Raw genomic sequence first — 21769 nt, 5'->3', positions numbered from 1 at the left:
ATATTTAGTTTCATTTTAAAACAACTGAGCACAAACAGCATGCCCTTCATGTATGTTGTGCATATCCATCACAACAATAATTTTGCAAATGGACTGCAATCCCTCTATGCAATACAGCTATGAAAAAGCAGTCACACAAATGATTTTTTTTAAAAAAAAACAAAACCAAACAAAAAAAATCAACAAAACAAAACAACAAACAGCGAACCTGCTAGCTTTTTGATTTATAAAGCTATTGATTAAAATTCACAAGTACAAAGATCTGGGAATTGTACTTGCAGCAGAAGAAAGTTCAGTCAAGCTAGAACTTGAATATGAAAAATAAGTATATTTATTATTTGTCAGTTTCAGTGAAACTCCAGTAGGGTTTAAGCAAACTGTCAGTCTGCTGCTCAACGTGAAATCCTCACCGAAGTTCTTGAATTAGGAAAGCATCTTCCACAAACACATCAAAATATCCTCCAATATATAAAATCCTCCATAATGTACATCTCACTTCAGTGTGATAACACAACCCCCCAAATTTTATCTGTTTATTTTTCCTATTTACTGTTGTCATTTTATACAAGTAAAATAATCAAACATTCACAGACCATATGGCTCACTTTTTATCATTTCTCTTTGTTCATTTCTGCTAGTACCACTTTAAACAAACTCTTTCTATAACTTCCTTGCACACTACATAAAAAATAAAAAGACATTTATTCAGGAGCATTATCTGGCTTCCAATAATTACTGGATAGTTGCTGATTTTATGAAATTTTTGCCAATTAATATATTATTAATATTTCACACAGAGATGTTCAAATAATTTTAAAAATGCCTTCCCTGCATTCTAACTGGCTTTTTCATTTTTCAGGCTTTTGTGTATTGGGGAAGTATTCCTTTTAATTAAACATAATTTTAATCACAACATAAAGGTACTTTTCAATTAATGCAGTTACTTTTGAAAAGGCAACTCAAAGACTTTGAAAACTATCTCATATTTTCATGCTTTGGGTGTTAAGTTTGCTAGTAAAGGGTTACACTCAAATGAAACTGTCCAGTTTTAGCTTATTATCTTGCTCAGAGTATTTTTTAGCACAAAGTACAAATTTGTAGAAGGATTGTGAAGAATGGACATTGACCTCTTTTGAGCTGAAGACCTACCTTTTTATCACTCAGTCCAGTCACTTGATCAACAAATTCCTCTTGGATCATAAATGCAGCTAAGTTGGCAGTGTAACTAGCCAGGAAAATGACAGCAAAGAAAGCCCAAACTGACACCATGATTTTACTTGTCGTCCCTTTGGGGTTTTGCACAGGCACGGAGTTGTTGAATACCAAGCCCCAGAGCAACCACACAGCCTTTCCAATGGTAAAGGATGGTCCGTGGGGATCTGTCATTGCAAAAAGCAGTTATCCAAGTTGCAGTTAAATTAAACCTTGGCAAGATACCCTACGTAACAACAACAAATTATTCACAAAGACATGGTTAAAAAATATTTCAATGCATATTTAATGTAGTCTCAATGGAATCACGGGATTTACCATAGGTACTCTTTATTGTAATGACATTAATTTCCAGATTTGTAAAAAAAATTCAATATTTTTCTATGCCTCATTTAGTTCAAAAGTTTTAAAATGAAAATAGAAAGCAGAGTTTTGGAGAAGCAAACTGGTACATCTCTTGCAGTAAGGTATGCCCCACAGTGCTGCCTCTTCCAGTGTTCTGTGCCAGCAGACGTGCAAAATGAAAAACTGGGTGTAAGTCTTAATGATTCAGTTCTAGTACTTTTCTCACCCAGATTATTTTTTATTATCTCCAGTCTTCCAACATCATGCTTTTTGAAGTTTATGTAAGCGTATTTAAGATCAAAATGTGTGCATGTGTCACCTACTTTTAAGCAACTTTGGACTCAGGATACATCAGTAAGTCGACACAAAGGAGCTACCTGTATAGATACGTAACTTAGAGCAAACCAGCCTCTGGCTACCTCACATGTTCAGAGCCAGTTCCATGGTTAATTCAGGCTAATCCTGTCCCTGCTAATTCATTCTGTGTTTTTGTTATTCCTGTTTTCAGTTAGCTTTTTATTCATCCCAAAGCAAGAAGCGGTCAGCACGATGCCCTCATGCCCACATAGTGGCAGAAATGTATTACAAACTCTGATTCAGTTATTAATTTAATTATAATTTATTTTAATAATAATATAATTATTATTAAAGGAATAAAACCTGAAGTGGGTATACTCAGTGCATGTTCTCATTTCAGCAGAAATCCGCTCTAATACAGTGCAAATTTTTCACAATGCAATCAAGCACATCTTAGTTATCCTCTTTCCATTCTGCAGCAGTGCTAAGAAGATAGAGTGCAGTAAAACAAACACAATGGAGCTGACTTTTGGTTTATGAAAGTACCTTCTAGAGCCATTTAAGACTTAGCTGATACAGGGATAATATGCATTTTCTGAGCAACAATGATAAGGAAAATATATGCCAAGAATGCAGTCTAAAGTTCTTTTTAAGCTACTGGAGATTTTATCACCATGGAGCTTCATTCTGCCAAGAATGCCTAGGGAAAGGAGCAATCTACATAAAGATTGCCATTTATTTTAAGCTTCCCATGTTTCAAATGAACAGCAGCTGGACTTGTGGCCAGTCTCTAGAGCTAAATTAGGATGGGCTAGTGGCATCATATGCTTTTGTAGCTGTAAGTACACTAAATGATCAGTTATTACCGTTAGCTTGTAATAGTCTCCAGAACTGTGTTCCCCAAGCTGGAAGATCTCTTTTTATAAAATAAGGCAAGTAGGATTTAGAAATTAAAAACAGGCTGCACTCTCAACTGTAAGTAAAGAAAGGGAAGGATGAGGGCACCACAGTACATGGAATCCTCATTCTCAGGTCAAAGTGCTAATAATATACAACTGCAGCTTTCACTGAGAAAGGCAAGCTCTGTATTAAATTTGCTGTGCTGGTATATTTTGAAAATGAAGTTTCTATAACCATGGATGCTACACAAAAAGAAGTGATGCCCTTCTGCCACTGGCCTCATTTCAAGGCTGAGTTCACCAGACTTTTTGTAGGAGCTATATAAAAGTATATCTAACGTAACTGCTATTTTCCATGTTATCCACCAAACCATACCAGTTTCATAATTTTTTCTGAACTAACTGAATTCATAAGTGTCAGCAGTCTGTAGAACATATTCTAATACTTGTTTAAGCTGACACTATAACTGATACAGTATACTAACCAAACACTGCCCGAATATGACTTTCTGATATCACTTACCCTTCTATATGTCTTTATTCCACTGAATTAGAATGCAAACATGAGTGTATAAGCCCTCAAGAAATCATATTTTAAATGAAGAGAAAACATAGTTTTGTAGCTGCTTTTAGTGTTTCATTCTGACTTTACGTTTATTTTAAAAGATGGTGGGCAAGGGATGGGAAATACATTTTTTTTTGTAGTTCTAGAGTTGTGTAAAATGCAAAGCTTACCTCTCCCTTGTGCTAAGTTCCTGTTATATCCTACAGGACTAAAGTACTCAAATATAAAGACAGCCATGGCAGACACAATGAGAAGCATCACAAACATCATCACCCAGACAGAAGCACTAAAAGGCTCTGCAGCAAAACAGACAAAAGAAACAGAAACACAGTTCATTAAACCAGTTGCAGCAGAAGGATTCTAATGTCTTTGGCTAGGCAAGCCCAGCAGCTTTCTTTACATCTGCTTTTACCAACCGAAATGCTAGCAAGTAACTAAGTAGCAATATATAAAGAACTGCTGTTTGTGTATACACACAAGATTCATAAAGTCAAAATCTTAAAAGTAAGTTTCAATTCAAGACCAAAGGCTGCACACTTCTCTTCGACAAAGCCTTCACGGACGCTGAGTGGCAAATGCTTGATTTGACCTGCTGTTTATTCAGTCTCCAGTCAGGTAGCCCATTACTACCTGTCCTATCTTACATGCATTTATCAACAGAATGGTCCAACCATTACCACTGTGTTTCTGCAGAGCAAAAGCAATTAAGCATATGTTTAATACATTTGGTAATTCAGTGAAGTAGACTTCTCTCTCGTTTTGAATTCAACAAAAAATGTTAGGGAAAAAAGGCTAAATACTTGCTTTCAAACTATTTTTTTTTTGTTTCAGAATTTTTTCTCTCTCTCTCTGTTCACTTTCATCTACCTGCAATGAAGATGTTTTTACCAATTTGCAAAGACATCCTTTTGAAAGTCTCATTCTCATCTGGAAGCAAATTTCTGAAATCAAAAGTGTTTTTTTATGGAAAACAATATCAGTTTGAAAGACAGACAAACCATGATTAAGTAAAAGAAATACCTTGGAACAGAAAACTGAAAGCAGTTCTAATTACCAGGCTAAGCACCAATGGATATGGTAATAGCATGCAGTAACACAAGGTTCGTAAGTATCGTCTTGCCCCATCACAAATTTCAGGAGTCCTTGTGGTAGCTGCCATGGTATAGTGATAGATGTAAAAAAAAGGTTTTGCATGGCAAACTAGTATCTCTTTATTAGGTCAGCTTATTTGGGTGCATTTTATATCCTAATTTTGGTAGCTAACGCAAGTGAGAACATGCTCTGACATGTGAGGAAAAAAACCCTTAGTACACTATTTCAGATTAGGACAGAATCAAGAAGCACTCAAAATTACACAAAATTAGTGTGTTCCAATGCTTCGCCTGTTTTTGAAAGCCCAAGAGGCTCCTCCATCATAACTTCTTCATTCTTTGAATTTAAATTAAGACTTGCACCACGGAAAATTCTTCCTTCATCGCAGGAAATGATTGTGAGTGAGAGCTGAGGTGTGCTAAGACCAACAGCCCCATCTGAACCTCGTCCGTTAGCACGAGTGATTCACCCAGAACAAGAACAAAGTGTAATAATTTGGGCCCAGGCATGGAAAACTCATGAGATCATTTGCCTTTGCTACAATTTCTTCAAATATTTGGAACCAAGAACAAATTCCAAATAGCCCCACTGGTGATTTTGGATGTGAACTGAAAAGGCAAAGCAGGGAAATTTTAAGCCAAACTGTTCATTTTTTGTTTTAGAATAAAAGTTAAGGAACAGTTTTGAGGGGGTTGTTTTATTATTTTATTTTTCAGAGACGTTATAAAGTTTTGTCAATTACTACAATTATTTGTTTGGAAGAGAGTAGTAAGTTAGCAAAGTAATAGAATTCTTAAAAGGCAGAGAAGATCCACTCATGCAGACAGGTAAAGGACACTGTGTATATACAGTTAGTAACAAATATTGTATGAATTCACATATTACCTGGATTAAATTGGAATTCACATAAAACTATCATACAATTTTGACAGAATTCTCACAGAAGAAAGTAAGGCTGCTAAAAACTGATAAAAGCAACAGTGTAGAAACGGTGATGGTAATTTTTCAAAATCTAAATAAGGCAAAGGGCAAAACAAGCTGATATGAAAAAGTGAGCTATAAACAGTTTAAGCAGAACACTTTAATAATTTAAGCAGTCTGGTAATAAGGTGGAGGATTAGAAGAAGCAATAGGAAAATAAAAGCTATTTAAAATAGCAAGCAGTAAGATTGAAAAAGTACAAAATCAATTGAAAAAAAAGAAAACTGACCTCACCTATGAACTCTTCCCCTTTTAAAAACACAGCCATATGGATTTGAGCTTTCTTTTATTTTGTTTAGTTTTTTAAACAAAGTTGAATCAAACCACCACAAAATCTTTAAAAAAATTATTTGTGCATCTAATATATATGAGTTTTAGTACAATATGAAAATGTTTCAATGTGGATAAAACGCTCATTTGATGAAGACACCCACGTCAGAATCAGAACACAGTAGCTAACGAGGAAGAGGCTGGCCCCATCAGTTGCTTAGACCTACTGGACACAATTGCTGAGCGGAATATCTAGGTCAGACAAAATCCTGTACTTCTCTACATTTGTAGTAACAAATCAGAAGACCAGATATTTCATGAACTGTAATCAAGTGCTATTTAAAAATATATATATACTGGTTTTGGACAGATATTAAATATTTTTTTTAAACAATTATGTCAGATGATGCTATTCTTAGACATTCACTTAACTGAAACAAAATCAGTCTGTGAATAAACTGTTATTCGCCTGATAGTATTTTGCATGGCAAAGCATCTTACTACTATGCACACATTGAAATACACAGTCAGTTCCAGTAAAGTGGCAGTTCCATCTATGTCTAGAAAATCAGAACATGCTTCTGAGAGCACAGATTTGATTTACTAGCGCAGTATATCAGATTTCTTCAAAAGTAATGCTATTCTATAGAGATTTACAAGAAGGGGTTATTTTTACTTTTTGAATTATATGTACGTCCAGCTACACTAATAACATTAAATGCATTTCAGAAATCTAAGAACTGTTGTGCGAAATGCAAAAGCAGCCTCTCCTTTGATGGTAGCTGTAAGTGGGTTTTTTAAGAGGTAAGCAGAATCCACAGTAAAAATCAACTGCACTTGCAGTACCTTTTTCAGCACTTATATTTCAAATGATCATTTCAACATGCTGCAACTGCAATTTAAAACATCAACTTTGCAAGTCAATGACTTATAGAAATGAAGAGACACTATCTGAACATTGTCATTAAAAGTACAACCTCCCATAATTTCATTACAAAGTCTTCCATTCATTAAACAAAAAAATATTAACCAACCACAAAATCTCTTTATGTATCACTGCATTTGGGAAGCTGATTACTCACTGTGTTATACTTATTTGCATCACCTCTGTAACGTTCCTTTATGGAACAGGTATGAAGAATAAGCGCTGTGGCTAAATGATGATTCTTCTGCAAGAAAACCCAATTATTTGCCCATGTGTAGTTGATACTACACCAATAATCTGCTCCTTGATGGCTATAAGTGATTTCAGTGAAAGTGAAGAACTTACACTTAGCAATCTAAAAAGCAACCATACAATCTGTGATGTAAAAATGGCATCACTGCTGACCCAATGGACTTGAACATATTAAACTGTTCCATAAGATATCTGGAAAATAACGATTATTATTTTTTTCCCACTTGAACAATTTTAGTGTCACTAGCACTGTTTTCCTGTGCAAAATATCTTTAAAAATACTGGGACCAAACACGCTATGAGGAAAATAACAGCATTCTGAGTACTTTTGATCCATCTCATGGCTCATTCTCTTTTCAGCTGCAGGTAAATTCAGGCTAACCACCAAATACAGAAGTAAACAACAAGCACTGAAAGAGAAGGAGAGGGAAATAATGAAAGGAGAAATAAACAATCGAAACAAGAAGCAAACAAGGAAAGCTGACCAAAGTCTTTATTTATTTATATCCCACCTCCTTTCTGCCCAGCCTTTCATTTATTTGCTATATCTCCATTGTTCAACTGTTTGATCACAACTCCACTGTTCAATCACCTTGACAGAGAAAGCACCCAGCAGCTCTCCAGGGCAGCAGAGTGGTGTTCAGAAGCCAGGGGTAACCGTTACCAAATTAGCTGTCAGATCTCTCCTAACCATAAGGAATTATCTTTTTCTTAGCTCTTCTACAAGGGGTTTTGAAAATATCTGGCAAATGTGAATGTTAAAAAGATGAAACCATTTATAACAGGCTAAACAAGTATAAATTACTTTGCAAAGCAGCAGTTTTTGAGGAAGTGATTTTCCCAACTGAAGATTTTGGGGGACTCGTTCATACTGAAATCATTCTCATTGGTTTTTACTTACTGCATCTGAAACCAACAGCACTATCTTCCCTGTTAATCAGCACGTCAACACGGTACAAACTTCCCAATGTAACAAGCAAAACCTCACAGAAACATGTCAATGCACTATATAACTTAATGAACACTGAAACCGACTCTATAAAAATGCAATTACAAGATCTGGATGGGTTAAAGAGTCATACCTAGAAAAGCAGATGGTGAAACTGTGCCATTGCTCCGTGACACCATGACGCTAATCCCAGTCTCAACAAATGGCACTGAAAAGTCAACCACTTCAGAGCGCTCTTCATTAATAGTGAGAGACCCCACAGCCATAACAGCACGATGATATACCACCTGATCCACAAAGAGAAGACACCACCACCATTACTCAGTAGAGAATATCTCATTTCTCCAAAAGAATTAGAAACGAACATCGCTAAGTTCTTACTTAAGAGCTCTTTTACCTAACAGAACTTACTTCACCAATCATTCCATTCCACACATTATTGACTTTTTTGCCATGTTTCCCATTAGTCACCAAATATAGGTCATATGTGAACTTGACAGTTTTAGACAACTTCTTCAAGATATCAATGCAGAACCCTTTGCAGCACTTCTTTACATTAGTTCCCTCATTCGTTGAGTTGCTGTCAACAGAGGAGAGAGAGACATAAACATTTCTACTGCCAAAACCAAAGAATCACAACAGCAAGATTCAGCATGCTGTGAAACAACATTTTGTCATACTTGTGAGTGACCATGTTTTTCTGAATCAATGGAGAAATAATCCACACGGTGCTTTATATGGTGTTTGTAGCTCTTACTAATCCTAATGCACTTGCTTGACAAGGGATGAATAGAAGATAATGTAGACCCAGCATGACATGCTTTTTACTCCAGTATCCAGCCTGGTGCACATCACTTCTCTACCAAGACATACAGTCTCATTTTGCTAATCTCTCTCTTGGGCTTAGATTAAACATTTATTATTTTTACTCTCAAGATGTAAGACCACACGTCATCTAGTAATTAGAAAACCTCCCAACATGTAAGCTATATAAAGGCACGGCGGTTCATTGTACCGAAAACAGATGCTGCACCTTTTTCTGTGCTTCGAGAAGGTGAATTTCAGGCTGCTGTTGAGTACGAAGACGAGGGCTTCCTCATCTTTATTTTTTTTCTGAAATGTTTATTTCATAAGCCCTAGAACCTTTTAGTATAAGCATCTTCAGAAGCCAAGACAATGTTTTACAGCCTTTGAAAGAATTAAAAATTAAAATAAAATTAGTTTATAACTTGACTAAGTACAGTTATGTAAAAAAAAAAAAAAAATTGGTTCTCTGGATTTCAGGAAGCATGTGCACAACCACTTAGCAGTCTCTGGAAATCTTCAGAAACATGCATTATACTCCCTAACATCTGCTCAGTAAAAAGATGTTGTTATATTTAGTTCATAAATAGGTAGACCGAAGCACAGAACGGGTGAAACACCACTGACAAATGCACAATGAGAAATTTTCTACTGATTTCTAATGACTGCTCCAAAGTCATAGAACAATCAAAGCAGGGGAATTTTCTGTAGATGGTATGTCACAGTGGTATTTTATGTTCCTCTACCAGATTTCAGCATAAACATACATTTGCAATAGGAGACATTCTCTAAATTGTTGAAGACTAATTAAAGCAGGCATATTTCAACATAACTGGAAACAATTCAGAGAGGACTCATTAAAACAATTCTATTTTAGAACACAATCTTCTTTCATGTGACTGAAAAGGGCTGATTCTAGTTGACTTCGAATTTACTATAAACTTACTATCTTGTTGTTAATTCAATTTGACTTACATGTATATAACCAGAACCTTTCAACTTAATAAAAAGAAAAATGTGCAAACAAGAGCGTGCCATGTGGGAAAGGGAAAACAAATGAGGAAATGAAATACTGAAAGAAAAGCAAAGATAAAAAGCAAGAGGAAAAGTATCAGAAAACAATTACACAATGAAAGAAGCAAAGGAAAGAATTAATGATAATATATTTTGCATCAGAATTAAAAAAAAAAGGAATGCTGTGTATTTACTTACTTAATTTTGACAAATTTACGACATGGCACAGTGTTTTTCTGGCAACTTTCCATCAAAGGATCCACATCCTCAACAACAACAAAGGGAGCCTCCTCCAGGGTGACAATGCTCAAATGGTTATCATCTGGATCGCTGTCTGCAAAAGAGCTGTACCTTGGCCAGACAGAGTACTTCAGGCTCAGTGAATTGTTTTCCCATTTCCCCACCTGAAACACCAAGATACACAAGCTGCTGATACCTGCTTGCCCAGTTTTGACAAATGAGATCCAATAGTAAATGTGCTGTGATACAGGTACAGAAAATTACAAAGACAGATATGTTTTTTGTTACACATTACTTTAGAACTTTTTAGTATGAAGTAAGAAAATGCACTGTGATAAGACAAATAAGGAAATGTTATTTTAAGAGATAACAGCTTTATAAAGACTGGATGACATCAGTTACCACTATCTACCACCTGGCTATAGCTGCACCGAGGTCTGACATGCATCATTCCCATTTGAGCCAGAACAGCAACCAGATACTCCATTAGTAATCAGGACTGATTTGCAGTAATAAGAAAATGGATCTCAAAAATAAGAAAAAGAAAACTAACCACACCCACCCACCCCAGTAGGATAACCAAGGTATCATAATATTATTTCTGTATCTTCATAAAAGAGAAGAATTTTCTATTCTTATAATTTGAAAAAACATTGGGAAAGCCTTTACCTAGGCTTCCATTGCACCTGAGCCAGGCCAAACACATTCTTAGTAAACACAATTTAATTGTGCAAGATTTAGTTCTTATTATAAATAATGTATTTTATTCTGCTCTATTTAGTGCCAGCTGTTGAGGGAGTTTAAGAAAGTGTACCCCACTTTACATTAAAATTGTCTATTTATTTACTATTATAAATTGTCCCTTCAAAACTAACACACACCTCTTGCCACTTCCAGAACACCAGAAAGAGGCGTAGGATTTAAATAAATTGAAAACTCTTAGCATTTTCTTCCTCAGATTGTGTTTAAGTACTTTGTAATCATAAATCTAATTGCATGTTTTATGCAAGTAGCAATGACAGATAATATAAATAAGCTAACAATCCACAAAATTTATAACCTAATCCATTTTAATAATTCTTCAGTTGCTTAAGCTAAACAAATAACATAATCATGAAACTGGTAAGGTATTTCTTTTGCAAGGAAAATGATGGGAATTAAGAGTACAACGACAGACTCGGGTCCTAAAAAAACTGCACAAAAAAAGTCACCTACCCTATGTCTTCTAAAGACTTTAAAACAAATCACAAAAATTCCCAAAGAACATGATCTATATTCATTCCTATTTAGGGAAGCATATAAGCACATGCCCTTTGCAGTTTCCTTTCCATCCTGTTTATAAGTCAAGACATTTTGCTGAACTTTAATGTAGGAGGCAGAAATACCAAATCTCTACACACTTAAATTGGGTGATTCAGAATATCATAAGGGAATTAGGAATTCACGGCTAAATCAATGGGAACTGGGCACAGGATTTACACATACAGGTCTTCTATGAAATTTAACCAAAACACGGTGGATGCAGTCTTTGTGAGAAAAACTAGTTCATCCACAGGGAAAGACAACTATACCTCTGTATGAGGCAGTTATATTGCAAAAACAGTTTAATCATCAAGTTAGAGTATATAATCACATTCACAGCTGAGTGTGTGCTGGTTTGAATTAGCTTACACAGTGCCATGTATATCTATACCCCAAGTACGCCATGAAGTTGGCCATCTGGGATGGGGAGATTTCCACCCAGCTCAGGACTTCAGGCAGGCAGGGAATGTGCCAAGTAACACGATGAATTTCAGAAGTGGAAAATGTGCCCGGCTGCCTATTCCAACCAGCAAGAAGAAAAAAAAAATGTGCCTGAGGCTCAGCTGTGTTTCTGTGTTAGGACTGTAGCTGTGATAGCACCTGCCTTTCCAAATCACTCCGCACAGAATTCGGGAGGCGTCGGATCGGCCTGATCCTGAGGCACTTCCCTCGGCAAGCCACCCCCTGCACCTGCATCACTGTCACATGGACCAACAGCAGTATGAATTCATTGGATCCTATAAAAAATATAACTGTTCTGATGCTTTTAAAAGAGAAATCATGAAACTCTTTCATATACAGCTGGAGTAACTGCCATGTTATTGTTCTGAGGAAGATATAATCAGTCATATTTTTAGATGAATTTTGGGAAATGCTAATTTCTTTTGGTAATTGTATCTGTATGGAAGCATAATGTGTTTTTTGAATCTCTACAGTTAGGTCCAAAATCTTTCATCTGTTGCCTTCAATGGATTCATGTCAACATTCACTCCTTGTAGCCTTATTTAAAAAAAAAATAAATTAAAAATTAAGCTCTTGTTTCGGGTCTTAGGGGCATCCCTACCTCTCTGTCCGAAGAGGAATACTAGTGCAGTCCCAGGGTGTCACAGGGACTTCATCTGCACTTTGTGGTGCACAAATTGCAAGTGCATTGCAGGTCACCGCTGCTACCACCAGTACAATGAGTAACGCACAGTGTCAGAAAGCACAGTGAAAAAAAGTACAAGAGGAAGGTATCAATTTCCTGAAGAATGGTAGAAAAGCAAAAGGCAGAAAAAGCTCTGAAAAATCCTCCCTGGTGGGCTAAGAAAGGTGAATGAGGAAGGGTAGTAATTAGAAAGAACCTGTAGGTCACCCCTTTTGTTTGGGAAATGTTTCTGTTGGATTTGTCAGAATTAATGAATGGTTAGCGCACAGTCATTGGATTTGCTCTGATGCTGGACTCAAAAGCGAACAGTTTCCATGTTTATTTGGCATTTTTATTTTATAATAGCTATACTGTCGGAGATGACATGTTACACTTCTATCATTCTGATACAGTGCTGAATGATCAAAACACTTTTTTCTTTTAAGTGGAGGGTAAGAATTTACTTTTATACAATTAAAGCATGTGGTCAAAATATGGGAGGATTTTTATATTTGTATTTAAAGCCTTTTAGCTTTGTTATTAAGAATAGGAATGGTGTTAATTATTTACACATTTTTTTTATATCTTCATATATTATCTAGTTCTTTCAACATCCTTGTGCAATTGATAGTATCCCTTGTTTACAGGGTGAAGGGCTGAAATGACACAGAAAAGGTGTAGGTTAAGGAAAATTAAAACACGAGTAGGTCCCCGTCATAATAAAGAGAATTTATGCAATTGCATCTGTATGTAGGTGTCCTGCAGAATCAGCATTTATGTCACTTATGGAAGTCAGATCTAGTACTAGATCCAGTCAATATCTCTTTTGAATGCCTTCAAAACCTCCAAATGCTTAGGGGAAAATACCAACAAATTATAACAACTACATGTACTCATTGTATTTCAGAACATTATGAAGAGGTCTGCTTATGAAGTGTAAGATTTGCGTGCAAACACAAACGTTAAGTCCCTGTGCAACACTGTTAGAGCAGCTTACCTATGACATCAAAGCAAAATATCTGAGTTAAAAAAAGCGTGCTGAGTCCTGGTTTTGCCTGTGAAGGTCATTACACATGCTGTAGAATATGAAAAAGTTCACATGTAAAATATGAAAAGTAGAATACGAAAAGTTCAGTTGCTGCTCTTGGTAGGAGATACCAGTAACATTTGAATAAACCATTTTACGGTGAAGTAGTTTACGAGTCTGGACAGTTTCAAAATTCGATTGCCTCCAGTGTTTTGCAGCACTCATTTTCAGTGTGCTACTTTGTGATTGCTGCAGCTACTGATGAACTGAAGTGAACATGGCATCCTCCCACCAAGCCTAAGCACCTAGATCTGAGGTAGAAGAGATTTGCGTTTACATTGCAGGCTTACCTACTAATATTGGTATCCCTGATGCAGATATTCTTAATGCAACATTTTATAATTTTACTGACAAATGATTTGAACACTAGAACACACTGATTTGCAGGTGAAACTACAAACCTGCAATACAAAACCCTAGTGAACTGTGACTCTGCATACCCATCAGAGACCAGAAACAATTTCCATAGCCAGTCTTCCGAAAACTAACAAGTCCACAAAAATAAAATAGTGGTAAACTCCCATGTAGCATAGAAACACATTGCCTCTACTGTGGAAATGTTATCACTACAGCGAGGAATATTATTTTTTCCATCTGTGGCCTAAAACTTCCTACCTGTACTTGATCAGTCTCAAGGGAACTCATTGCCATTCAGAAGCTTTTTAGTATCTGCTCAGTCTTCAAGCCATCGCTGCTTGAAAGAGGGTAGCCAGAGGACAACAGGGAGTTAACATACTGCACAGGCCTGCCAGCCAGGATGCCAAAATTACATTTTGATAGGGTGGGAGATGGGCAGAAGAGAACTTTTCTAAAGACAATTTCCATTATCCTAATTACTTGAAGGAAAACAGTTCAGAAAGTGGGCTTTTTACTGCTTAAGACATAAAAGCCCTGTTTGAAGTAGCTTGCAAACATAAATAAATTTGTTTTCATCAAGACATTTCTGGATGTGCTATCCAGAAATACATGTTAATTTAACAGAATATGTAGAGATAAATTTGAGGTGAATTTCAACTACACCGATGTACTATTTTGTTTGGTTTAGATACTGACTCATAAAGAAAAAGATGTTAAAATTTGAAAGTCTGAAACGCAATGGAAGCTTTTAAGATTTAAAAATTTTGTGTGGGTCAGGGTAACCATTTCCCCAGCTCCTGGAAGCAGGACCACTGCCCCAGAGACCTTGCTGAAAGCACAGCGCATCCGCCGCAGGCAGGCAGAGGCATCCCAACTGCGTCACGAGGAGTCTCAGGTCTGAGTTGGTGTGGCAGGCCCAGTGGCCTGGTTTCACCTGGGACAGCGTTAATTTTCCTCTTAGTAGCTGGTGCAGTGCTGTGGTTTGGATTTGGTGTGAGAATAACGCTGGCAACAGAAGTTTGTTTCTAAGTGAAGGGCTTTCCAGTTTCTCAAGCCCTGCCAGCAAGCAGGCTGGAGGGGCACAAGAAACTGGGAGGTGACACAGCCAGGATGGATGAAGGGAGCTGGCCAAAGGGCTATTCCATACCATATGACATCAGGGTCAGTATATAAACTGGGGGGAGCTGGCCAGGGCCTGCTGATCGCTGGGCATCGGTCAGCGGGTGGTGGGCAGCTGCACTGTGCATCGCCTGTTTTCTGCCACCCTTCCCTTAGGATTTTATTCCTCTCCCCCTTCTCCCTCTTTTTCAATATAATTACCATTATTATTATTATTGGTTTCTCTTTTTTTACTATTTAATTTTATTTTAATGATTAAGTTGTTCTTATGTCAACCCTCAGGTTTTACCTTGTTCACAATTCTCCCCCCCATCCTTCAGGGGGTTGGGGCAGGTGAAGTGAGCAAGCAGCTGCATGGTACCTAGTTACTAGCTGGGGCTAACCATGACACCCAGTGATGCTGAATTTAAGATAAAGCCAATATAAGATAAAACATTTATACTTGGTGTAGTCACTCCCTAATGATGGGGAATTTAGCTGTAGCTGAATCAGGGCAGTCTGCTCAGTCTTACCTGCATCCCTTTCCTGACCTATTCCTTTCCTCTTTCCTTGAAGAGAAAGTATATTTAAGTTTCCCACCAATCCCCATTTTGATGTAACACAAAGTTGTCTTCACCTGCAACCGTTTGCTCTTTCAAAATCTCCTGTGCTGAGGAATCATTTCTTCAGTACCTCTAGGCACACATAGAACACAGGAAAAATATAGCTATTTTTGTAAAATGTGTTCTGTAAAATCTCTTTTTCATTTAGGTAACATGACTTTTTTTAGAACGACAGCCATTTAATAGAGCATTAAATAAAGTAGAGGAGGAACATTTGGACTTCTGGATTACACGACTTGAAAGCTGAAACTACTGAACAGTTCAAAGACAGGTCTGAAAATTTGATTTATGCTCCAACCTTAAACCCAATTAACTACATTTAGTTACAGTCTATAGCAAGTTGAGGAATGGAGAAGAGAATAGCATGCTTAGAGTGCAAAGAGCACAAAAGTATCTCTATAAAGAGAGGTCTCCTGCTTAGACCTCCTAAGAACCCAATTAATATTACTAGAGAAATTAAAAGTGAAAATGAGCTTATTCTCAGCAGATAGAATGGAATATCTGCATTGATAGATTCAAAAATGGAGGGGGAAGGTAAAACTGCATTGAGAAAGATGTTAACATAATAAACACAGTACTGTGTATTTGTAAAACAAACACTTTTAAAAAAGAAAGTTCAAGCTGAGGATAATGCTCAGAAAAAGCAGACATGCTTCATTATGGAACTGTGAAAAACTGCATGCAAATACTTCAACTGTACTGTGTGGAAATGCCACACACACACACACAGGAAAAGGAATTTATGATCAATTTCTGTCATTCCTAGTTAGACAGATAATGATGTGGCCTTGATCCCAGAGAAAAACAGAAGATGGCCCTCACTTGAAAAAAGGGCAATAAAATAGTTTTTGGAAAGCATCCTAGCCCAAATTATAGAAATCCTTATTTATGGCCAAAAGACTGGGACTCTCAGAAAAAAATACAGTTTCAATACTGAATCAAGCCCTTGATTCACTATTGTAGGTGCAAAACTCAACTTCAAGTATGGACTTGCAATGATACATATACCTTTGAATTTCTTTTGAACTTGTACATTCTTTCCTATTTTCTCCATCACCATATGCACTCTGGAATATTCCCTTTGGTTTAATCTCTACAGGATACAGGAAGGAAATCAGAAAATAGCTGAGAGCACAAAGAGCTTGTTTGATGTCGGACTGCATTAGCAATCATAGGATCCTCAACTTATCCACCACTATCTAAAACACCTTACAAACTCACTGTGTCACATCCATGGGTTGGCCAGCTCACCCATGCCTTTTTATCTTTTGAAGATTGCAGGCAAGGAGAGTGATAATGAAGTATTTGCTGTGTTTCTGTGTAACAGCCAGATAAATACAGCCAGCCCAAGAAAGACAGACAACTTTGTCTTTACACATGGTTGTACCTCAGGGAGACCCCTCTCCCACTGCACCCTAAAGCAGGTTTTAAATAACACAACGATGATTGACACAATCCTAATCACACACCCTCACAGAGACATCGAATCAGAGAAAAAGGGCAAGGCCAGATCCTGAGCAGAGAGAGAAAAGAGCAGAGTATGTTCTCCCTTGCATGCCAATGCTGGCACGAAAAGGAAGTCTGTCACATTGGCATATCTCACAGAAAACAAACAAATAACTTGGTCCTATCACCCTCTTCCCAGCAGATGGGAACTGTACGCAATACACAGCCATCATCTTTTTGTAAGAAAAAATGTTACATTACAACACAGCTACTAAATGCACTCCCAGGTCTAGCCAACTGAACCTTTGAAAAGAGAAAAATTTTCAGGGGTATTATTTCTACATTAAACACACAAACGTATTGCAAACATACTTTTTGAGCTGTCTCACTTCTGTAAAGAAAACAATGCTAAGCAAATACAAAATCTAACTCATCTTGCTTTATAGGAAAAAATATTTTTTACTTTTATTTCATCATATTATTCCACTTACAAGGAAGAGATACTCTGGCAAGTTTTAAAGTCAATAACTGGAAAGCATAAATTGAGTTTGTTGGGCTAGCAATAAAAGGCAGCTGCAGAACAATGCACAAAAGCAAAATCCTTCCTCCAGAAACAGTGCCTGTTGCACACGTTCTGCTGTAGACCTGCGTGTCAACTCGTGTTTCCCAAGACCCTTATTTCACAATGGCACTCTGAATTTCAATGACAAAATATGATGTGAGCACTTTCATGTCTTATTAATAGGGAGTGGTTTACAGTCCTGTGTGGTTTGAAGACATTGATTTAAAGACTTTGAAGTTTTCAAAATTTGCTGCAAACTCTCATATGGTGTATGTGAATGTCCCGCTCTTCCCTGGTGGCAGCTCCTTACGCTGACGGGAAGGCACCAGTGCTGTGACCAGCAGGGCTCAGAGGAGAGCACACTACCCAGGGAGATCGTAAACAAACAGGGAAGAAAGAAAAGCAGCCACCTCCTGTAGCCTCATTTTCCAATACAGAATTAGTAATCAGCACTCACCAAATCCTCAGTGGCTGGTATAGTCTTGGTACTGGGAGATGTCCCAAATAACTCTATGCAGTGCAAGAGTTCAAACTCGTGCCAGAGCAGCCCTTCTATGAGTTGTGTCATTAGGAAGGAAAGGAGCTAATCAGATTGACAGCCCCTTCCTCCACCTCCCAGGGAGGGAAGACTTTTTGTCACCTCTGCACTCGGTGAAGATCTCACAGCTTTCCAGAAACATCCAGATAGCCATACCTTTACCTCCAGAGAGGAAGAGCTGCTCTGAAAGTCTCCCTACTCTTTAATCTCCTCTCTAATATTAGCTGTAAAGAACAGGAGGAAAGCATACTTTACCACCGCTTGCTATGGTAGCTGCAAATCCTTTACAACAGCAGAGAGAAAGGAATCATCCTCCCCGGGAATACATGATTTAAGAAATGCTGCACAATAATTGGTGCAATTCAAACAAGTCAGTACAGTAAAGGTCAAAGGAAATGCCTTTAGGCTAACTGAAAGCTCACTGATACAGAAACAATATGCAATTTTCACTCGACAGCAAGTGTCAGGATAGGCATATTTACAGGGAGACTAAACACACTAAGCAACAAGGATGGAACAAAGGAAATGACAACCCAACAGATGTTAAAGAGCATGCTGTTTCTGCTGTGGGCACAGATAATACATCTTGTTAGGCCACAGAGCTACTGGCAAAAGGGATATGAGCAAGTGGATGATTAGATCATGCAGTTTCATCTGTTCTAGTTAAAATACACGCATTTCTTCACAACTTTTACGGAATGTCTATCATGACCCATCAAGGTCCTTCAGCTGTCTTGACCCCTGCTCTGAAATCAATTGAGATTTCACAAGAAACTACGCTGTACCATCCCAGTGACTTTTTGTTATCACAGAACTCGGACAAAAAGCTCTGTCAGAAATCTGACCAAGTCTTAGCTTTTTGCCCAGTGCCGTTTCAGCTGTACCATTAGATATGCTAGCTGTCTTTTCTCAGCTATATGACAGTGGATGTTAGTAGCCAGATGGAGCTCTCTGTGAAGACCTTGGTTCATTTATTCCAGGCAGGAATCACGTACCCTCTGCCCACTCATTCCTACTTAGATACAAATGTGTACAACCTCACACAGAGCTTGTAGATCTGGCATATGCTACTTAAATCAGAGCAAAATCAAGTTCTACATTAAAGCCTGAATTAATAGAAAGTTAAAAATGTTTGGTTATGTTTAGAATAAATCTGGAAGTAACAGTTCTTCCAGTGGCATTTAGCTAGCAACTGTGCCATGTAGCACCTGTTACTCTTGCTTCCTGTAAAAATTCATTGCCTACAACAATGTAGGACACATGTCTCACAAATTGACCCAGAATACTGACCACCATGGTAATTTCATCTGTATGTATCTAGAAAACTAGTAAAAATAATTTTTACCATGGAACTCATCTTTAAATGCTATACAGTCCTCCCTACCTTACTTAACATGTATGATATGCACAGATAATTAAACCACCTAATTTTGCCACTGGTAGTTATATTCTAGTATATGGTTTTAATATTGGATTTATTGGTTTTATTTCCACACAGACAGACAGACAAACAGGCTGTGAAACTTGCAACTCAGTGAAGTTAATGGGCTGCGGGAGACACCCAGGTCACATCTCACTGCGATAAGATTAATGGCGGGGGGGGGGGGGGGGTGGGGGGGGGGGGGGGGTTTGCAGCTGGTACTGCTGGACTCTGAGGACTTTTTAGCACAGCACGGTGTTCCTGCAGTGCTTTGGTGATATTCGGGAAACACTATTAACTCTGGCAAATTTATCAAGTTTCACTGAAACAAGCACGCTAAGCTTGTCTTCTTAAAAATCTCTTGCCTGAGAACAGCAGCCCCTTTGCTTGTCAAGATTAGCAGCAAGGATATGAATGTTGATGTCAGAAGTTTGAGTAGCTGCTTTAGAATCTGTCAAAATGTCTTGCTGGATGCCTGCTGAACATGCCCAAATGTGATTTTCAGTCTTCAAACTATTATCATCCAACCAGCTTTTTTCAGAACCTGATATGGGACAAATCCCTCAGTCAGCCCATTTACATGTGAAGTTACTACTTCAAAGTTTTGATACTGAGTCATTTGTAAATGAAAAGGAACTTCTTTTCCTAGGGGTAAGATGTATGCTCGTCAACTATGGTTGAATGGATTTTCCATAACCTCAAGCTTCAAGTCAAGTATATCAATTTTGAGACCAAGAAAAAGTTTTTTTTAAGTAAAATCATCTTATTATACTAAAACCAAAGAAAGTTGAGTTTTAATATTAAATCTTGTATTTTCAGGAGAATACTGGGTAAAGAAATCTTCACATAAACCACAATTACTTTCTTACATAAAGTAGCTACTAGCAATTTCTGTGTAGTTACATTACAAGGATTAGCAGAGTGTTGCATTGTCAGTTTTTCACATGAGTAAATAATTTAATTAGAAACTAGGACTCTATGTTTTCCATATAGGATTGAGGATATTTAGTAATACTTCAATAAAACAGTGCTGTGATATTCATTGCAATACTGTAATTGGAAATAAAAGCATGCGCCTGACTGGAAGCTCAGAGCAGGAAGCGTTAGATCTCAGATGAGTAACTTTGACAGTTTTGAAATTGGGCAAAACAGACAAGGAGAAAGGAACAAGGAGGAAGAAACTGGCTAGGAGATACAAAGGAGTGAGAAATGCAACTTGGAAAGAATGTCGAGATGACACTAGAGAGATGTTTAAATAAACCAGGGGGTGGGCAAGGGCCTTCTCATGTCTCTTGAGTCAGAAGAACTGTCCCATTATTTCTGAAGTGCACAGTGATGCTCTGCCGGTATAAATGTGGGGTGCTCTGAGATAGCCGAGAGCTACATCCAGCTTGCCAGGATAATTGATTAGTCAGTTTATTTGTCTTCATCCAGAGAGGCAGAGATCAGCTTGTGGTCATAAGAATAATTCTGGTGGTGACAGCCCATTCTTGGCAGCCTTTCACTTCTCCCCTCTGACATAATTAAACCTGGACCCCTTCCCATAGTCCTACGACAGAGAAGCAGAGGCGAAAGCTGCAGCTAGGGGCAGGCGGTCTCTAACGAAGGAACTTGCCTGGCCTGCCCAGAATAGCTCTAAAGCCAAAGGGCAGCTAGAAGCAGATGCATGATTTTTTTTCTGGGTAGGAACCTCCTTTAAGTCGCTCTTTTTTCCTCCTAGAAGCCCCTCAAATGTGACAATGAGCAGAAGGGGATCAGCCAGATGGAAAACTGTGCCCAGACAATGTAAGCACCAGCCTAAGAACTGTGTAGCCCAGTGCAGCAGGTGAAGTGGGCGCTGCCACCGTACAACAGTGTGCACAGTCAGATACAGCAAAGCACGCCCCAAATCTTCCATTCCCTGATAGAGGAGTCACTTGAAGGTTAAAACTGGCTCAAGTTATTTCTTGCAAATACTGTTCGTTTATATATCCAGCATTTCTTTGCTGCTGTTAGCTCATTTTTCAGAAACATCAAACCTATCTCCCCTTGTCCTTTGAATGGTCTCTTTAGAGAAGTTTTAAGGTAGAAAGAGTATGAATTTATTATACCATAAGCATTGTTGGCTGCCTCTCTAACCATTTTCTCCTTTTGGTGCTTCATACTAATATTACCTAAGAAGTACAATATTTTTTTCCAGAACATTATATACAATATGCAGACTGTTGAAGAATTTTAAAATAGGGTAAGAAATTTTCATAATGGTTATTGAGCGAAAGATTCCTCCAAAGATTCAGATTGACACATTTGGATAGAATTAAATTTATCCAGAGAATTAAATTTACATCAAATGAACATAAAGAAATACATAGCATAATCTAGGACT

General features: G+C 37.7%; 1 protein-coding gene across 2 annotated transcripts in view; it reads right to left on the bottom strand.

Moving 5' to 3' along the window:
* GRIN2A (glutamate ionotropic receptor NMDA type subunit 2A) overlaps window positions 1-21769 on the bottom strand; it is a 191090-nt gene that overhangs the window by 50742 nt on the left and 118579 nt on the right. For both annotated transcript variants that reach the window (XM_055806634.1, XM_055806635.1), the window contains exons 6-10: window positions 9804-10009; window positions 8199-8367; window positions 7921-8074; window positions 3489-3614; window positions 1150-1379 (exon numbers count right to left, since the gene is read on the bottom strand). In XM_055806634.1, the coding sequence (XP_055662609.1) occupies window positions 1150-1379; window positions 3489-3614; window positions 7921-8074; window positions 8199-8367; window positions 9804-10009 (885 nt within the window). The remainder of the gene's footprint in view (window positions 1-1149; window positions 1380-3488; window positions 3615-7920; window positions 8075-8198; window positions 8368-9803; window positions 10010-21769) is intronic.

The sequence above is a fragment of the Falco peregrinus genome, chromosome 5 (genome assembly GCF_023634155.1).
Source record: "Falco peregrinus isolate bFalPer1 chromosome 5, bFalPer1.pri, whole genome shotgun sequence".
NCBI lineage: Eukaryota > Metazoa > Chordata > Aves > Falconiformes > Falconidae > Falco > Falco peregrinus.
Note: the sequence above shows the minus strand (reverse complement) of the source record. Positions and strands in the feature narration are given on the sequence as shown.